Raw genomic sequence first — 5,804 nt, forward strand, 5'->3', positions numbered from 1 at the left:
AGCGCGGCTCCTCTCCCCTCATCTCCCTCACACCCGGGCTCCGACGGCGTTGCGGGACCGTCCCCCGGCTGCCCCCGGCCCCTCGGGCTGGGGGCGGCCGCACGGCGCCGGCAGGCGGAGGCCGAAAGTTGCCGCTCGTCCCGCCCATGGCGGCGGGCGGGAAGCGGCGGCTCCCCCTCAGCGCCAGGCGGCCGCCGGGGGCCCGGCGCCGGCCCTGAGCAGCGCCCCGCTCCCCCGGCGGGGCCGTGCCGCGCCGCGGTGAGTAGCCCGGGCCGGGGGGCGGCCGGCGATGCCCCCCCGGGCGGCGGAGCGCCCCCATGGCGAGCGCGGCGGCGGCGGGGGGCGGCCCGCGGGCGCTGCGGGCCCTGGGCGGGTGCCTGCTGGGCGCCCTGGTGCTGGGCACGCTGGCGGGCAACGCGCTGGTGTGCCTGGCCGTGCTGCGGTTCCGCCACCTCCGCGCCAAGGTCACCAACTGGTTCGTGCTGTCGCTGGCCGTCTCCGACCTGTGCGTGGCCGTCCTGGTGATGCCCTGGAAGGCGGTCACCGAGGTGGCCGGCGGCTCCTGGCTCTTCGGCAGCCGCTTCTGCGACACCTGGGTGGCCTTTGACATCATGTGCTCCACCGCCTCCATCCTCCACCTGTGCATCATCAGCCTGGACCGGTACTGGGCCATCGCCAGCCCCTTTCGCTACGAGCGGCGGATGACGCAGCGCCTCGCCTGCGCCATGATAGCCGCAGCCTGGGCCCTCTCCGTCCTCATCTCCTTCGTCCCCGTGCAGCTACACTGGCACAAAGCCAAGGACGGGAGGCAGCCGGGCTCCCAGCCGCCTGGGACGCCGCGCTGCGAGGTCAGCCTGAACCGCACTTACGCCATCACCTCCTCCCTCGTCAGCTTTTACATCCCCGTGGCCGTCATGATCATCACCTACACCAGGATCTACCGGATCGCCCAGGCCCAGATCCGCCGCATCTCCACCCTCGAGCGAGCAGGAGGGCAGTGGCCAGCCCCCGGCAAGGAGCCCACCTCCGCTCTGCGGAGCTCCCTGCGCAAGGAGACCAAGGTGCTGCAGACCCTCTCTGTCATAATGGGAGTCTTCGTTTGCTGCTGGCTGCCCTTCTTCCTGCTCAACTGCCTGCTGCCTTTCTGCCAGCCGGAGAGCGACAGCGAAGGGCAGTCAGCCTGCGTTGGCCAAACCACCTTCAACATCTTTGTGTGGTTCGGCTGGGCCAACTCCTCAGTGAACCCAGTGATCTATGCTTTCAACGCAGACTTCAGGCGGGCTTTCAGCAACCTGCTGGGCTGCAGGTGCTTCTGCTGTGGCACACGTAGGTCCACCGTGGAGAGGGTCAACTTCAGCAACGAGCTGGTTTCCTATCACCATGACACCACCTGCCAGAAGGAAGGAGGCGCCTCATCATCAGTGCCGCCCACTGCTGTCACTGCCTGGGTGCAGCCTGTGCCCCACGCTGTAAGCCTCCGGGGGGAGGACAGCAGCGAGGAGCTGCCTGCGGAGAAGAAGCCTGGGACTCCTCAGACAAAGGCTGCCCCTGGCAGCAGCCCCAAGTGTCATCATGTGCCAGCTATTTTGCGATTGGATTGTGGGGCAGAGCTATCCCTGGAAACTATTACCCCCTTTACGGGGCTCGGTGGACGCGAGGGACCTTGTCATCCTGTTCCAGAGGGATGATAAGCAGCTGCGTGTTTCACCCATGCAGAGCCATCCCACGGGGGAATTCGCTCTGCCTCCATGTAAGGTGTACCCGTCCCCCAGCAAAAAAACATCATGCCTGAGGGATGCTCATGCTCTTACCCCAGAGGGGCGACAGGCATATTGAGTCCATTCCACAAGTGTATAGCAACCACATATTAAACTCTTTCCACTGCTACCTTCACCCCTTACTATTTTTAATAGTAGGCAGACATTTCCTGTAAATTCGTTTGCCCTACTCTTTTATCAAACTTGTGATATTTATTAAGAATTGTGAGATAATTAGATCAAAATAAAAACAGCTGATGAGGCTCTATAATATGAATTTACTGAGAAAACTTAGATTTAGCTGCATTTCTAAAAGCAGCTCTCCTCCCACCCCCATGGTTTCATATCATACAGGTCTGAAAGTTGTGTTTGGTTTTATTTCTGTGTTTACTTCAAAGCTGGATGTCTGTATTTACATATCTGAATCTGTGTTTAGACTCTAATAAAAATTGCTCAATAAAAACATCATCTTATGCTGAGTCCAAAGACTGCTCAAAACCCTGGAAAAATCAAGATGCTTTTATGAAGGTCCCCAGACAGTATCAGGTAGTCTAACTCTGGTATCAGCGCTTACTGATATTGACCTAGGTTCTTCATGTCCAGTTGTTAGATGTGTTACTGCATTAGGCTGAAGTTACAGCAGTAGCTAAGCAGTGCAGTGTCTGAGAACTAACACTGCAGGTCCAAAGCGATATAAGCTGCTGCCAGCTGAGATGGCTGCAATCCTGCCTTTCTCCTACTAGTTCAGGCAGCCAGTCCTTCCAGAAATTAACCTGGTCCCTAGCATAGAAAGTGACCAGGTCACCTCTCTGAATGCATTCACTACTTGTGAACATGAACAAGAGGCAGAACAAAGGGGTGGTGAATGGCTTACAGGAGGGAAAACACAGGTGGAACTTAAATTTCTAAATGTGTAAAAGGGTTCAGCAGATGGTAAGGGAATACGGCAGCCCTTCACTGTTCTTCACTTCTCTGTCCATCACTTATCAGCTCTGCTGCTGACCATTTCATACCATGCTCCACTAATCAGCATTACCCCATTTTTCTGTCACCTATGATGGAGTTGGTTGACCTTGATTCATCTACGGAAGATGAAGATGCAGCTGTCCAGAAAGAGGCATCAGGAAAGCTTACACTAGAAGAGCTATCTGGGACATTCGGTCTCATAGATAGCACAGCTGATATCTTTCAGAAGGGTGATCCATGCTGAAAAATCAAACTCTCCATCTAGTGATCCTGCTCCTGACCCTGTGGATTTAAGTTGTGTGTAGCTCTTAAGCCCATGGACACGTTCTACATGTCCATTTTCCTTGCTACATTTCTTCCTTCTTACACAACCAAAACATCGTATTGTAGGGGCACTGGCATCTTTTATCTCCTCCAAAACCACAAAATTATGTCCTAGAGCTGAGTGACTTCTCATCTCATTAAACCCCATCCTGGGGAGGTCCTGGCACACCTGATAAAACACCATGCTGAAGCACAGCTCCCTCTGTGCCTGCTACTCTTCTGTCCCTGCTGCAAGAGCTTCAGCTCACTGCGTCCTTCACTTAGCTCTCCCTGCCCAGAAACATCTTTATTCTTGCAGGCAGGCAGTCTTTGGCAGTCAAGGACACACAAGAAATTATTATTCAAATGGAGCTTTTTTTTTTTTTAAGCCTACTCCAAGTTTACCTACTCACAAGGTTTGCCTTGGATATGGGGCCTGTCTGGCTTGGGAAGACTCTTGGACTTAATACGTATACTGATGAAAATTTAACATTTAAATATTTAAAATGTAAAATATATTAATAAAGTTTAACCAAATGGGCTGCAGAAACTAAGCAGTGAATATATGAGTAACTTTTTCTTAGGATTAATCAGAAATGCCCCCTCAGCTTCTAATCGTGAAACTATATTTGTGTTTAGAACTGAAAAAGCTATTCATATCAGTTCTTGTGGCTATATTTAAAATAAAGTTCACCACCAGGTCAGATTGTACCTGAAAATGAATGGATATTGGCTTAAGAAAAAAATCTGGCCTTACAGAAGCTTTTTAAAATGAAAATTTTAAATTGCTCTTTGTAAGTGATGCTGGAAAGATTTGTACTCAATTCATAATGGTCATTATTGATGTGCAGATATACATTACAACATTTTACAACTGTAAGAACTGTTGTAGTAAATGCAGTGTAGCTCTCAAGGCTGTAATAAATTTCAGAAATTGCATATTATCAACAGTTTATACTCATTTTAAGTGGCATGTTAGTGCAGGTACTTCATATGAAAGCCACACCGCATAGTCCTTTGGGCTGCATCTTCTGCTGTTGATTTAATAGGATGTAAATATTGATATTGTGTGCATTTTTTTCCTAAACTGGGAAGGCTTTTGAACATTACTACAGACCAAGTAGCTCTGTGAACAGTAAATTAGCAAGACTTGTGTTCCTAGGATATTGTTATAGTGATGGACTGTGAGTTCTGATATTTTTCTCATGACAGGGCAAGCTGCTGAGTTAGGCTGGGCAAGATTCAACTAATATTGGTAGGCTCAAGTCTGATGAGGTGTATTAAAATTATTACAAGATGCCAAAGGTTTACTTCAGCAGAAATAAAGAAACAGAATTATTTCCTACTTACACCACTGCCGTCCCTCAAAAGAAACACCTTCCGAAGCAAAACTTCGGCAGGACTTTGCTATCTATTCCTGGGCCACAACTTCCTTGGCTTAGCAGGACAAAACAAGTCACAAATAGCGAAGGTGTTATTCTAGGGACATTATTATTTTAGGGACATCTGCACTGAGCTATTCCTCAAACACATTTTTGTAACTCAGATCAATACATCCTCCTTTATGCGTGTTCACCATAGTATGAGGTATTTTCCTGAAAGCAGTTCAGTTCCCTGCCTTGCAGTTCCACATTTACAATACCATTAACGTCACAACGACCTAAAAAGTAGCTTTTAAATATCCTTGGTGTCAAAACAGTCCAACCTGGCAAATACCTTATCTAAACATTCTTATTAGCCAATGTCTAAACATTGTGACCAAAACATGTTCCAGTTCAGCGAAGTATACATTGCAGGGCTTTAACCAACACCACCTCCTGGAAGCTCCTTCTTCTTTGTCACCCAGCTGAGGTGAACACTCACTCCTTGGGGTCAATTAAAAGCCTACCCTGCAGCCCTCCTTCCTCACTGCCACATTGCACATGAGAAACAGAAAATGTCTGCGTACCCTGCTTGGGTGGCTGTAGAGATGTGTATCCAGCAGAGACCTTCTCCCTGCTGTCAAATTTCGCTGAACTGCTCATTGAGTTTAAGAGGTAATCATGAGGGTAAACAGAGGCAGAGTCTTTGAAACTGGGCTGAAAAGGAACCCATATTCTTCAAGGGAAAGGAAACTTAAGCCCCAGGGCAGAACTCTCTGGGTCTGGAGATACAGTAGGAAGAGGATGAAGACTCTTCTGAGGGAAGACCAAGGCTGGTTCCCACACCCCTGCATGGCAGAGGCGCCAGGTGACAGTTCAGTAACCAGCCATCAGGGTGCTGCTTCTAAGACCAAGCCTGTGCCTCCAGTTACACTCAGCACCTCTGCAGTGCTAGCAGGAGCTCACAGGAAAGATGCACTTGAACACCATATTGAGACAAAGTTTATTTTTGTTTTCAAAGCAATGCTTTTAAACGATTAACTATAACACGTGCACACACTTGGCATTACGCTTACATTTGTGTTGTTTTTATAGCTTATCTGTTTGCCTGTCATCTCATTTTTGTAGCACTATTTTGCATTATGCACGAACTTTCTGAGATTGTCATTGACTAAGAAGCATGTTCCAGCTGCAGCACTGCCTCTATGCACACCAGCTCCAGGAGCTAGAAGGGACTGAAAAACCACGCGACAGCTGGCATGAGAGAACACAGCCTTGGGGCACCGCTGCAATTCAAACCTTAATAACAGAAAAATAGTCTCAAAGAAATGCCTCATTAGCAAAATCCTAAAATGCAAAGCCTGAGAAGAGCAGATCTCCCTCCCAGCATCCCACATCTACCCTGATTAGAGGTCTA

General features: G+C 49.5%; 1 protein-coding gene across 1 annotated transcript; it reads left to right on the top strand.

The window, feature by feature from the left end:
- Positions 1–2,230, top strand: LOC106029839 (D(1)-like dopamine receptor). The gene has a single exon (XM_013171185.3). It carries the CDS (start codon positions 318–320, stop codon positions 1,686–1,688), a length of 1,371 nt encoding a protein of 456 aa, XP_013026639.2. The 5' UTR covers positions 1–317; the 3' UTR covers positions 1,689–2,230.
- Positions 2,231–5,804: the final 3,574 nt, after the last annotated feature.

This window comes from Anser cygnoides, chromosome 7, assembly GCF_040182565.1.
Source record: "Anser cygnoides isolate HZ-2024a breed goose chromosome 7, Taihu_goose_T2T_genome, whole genome shotgun sequence".
Lineage (NCBI taxonomy): Eukaryota > Metazoa > Chordata > Aves > Anseriformes > Anatidae > Anser > Anser cygnoides.

Coding starts and splice junctions, on each gene's coding strand:
- LOC106029839 (XM_013171185.3), top strand. CDS start 318: ATGGCGAGCGCGGCGGCGGCGGGGGGCGGCCCGCGGGCGCTGCGGGCC.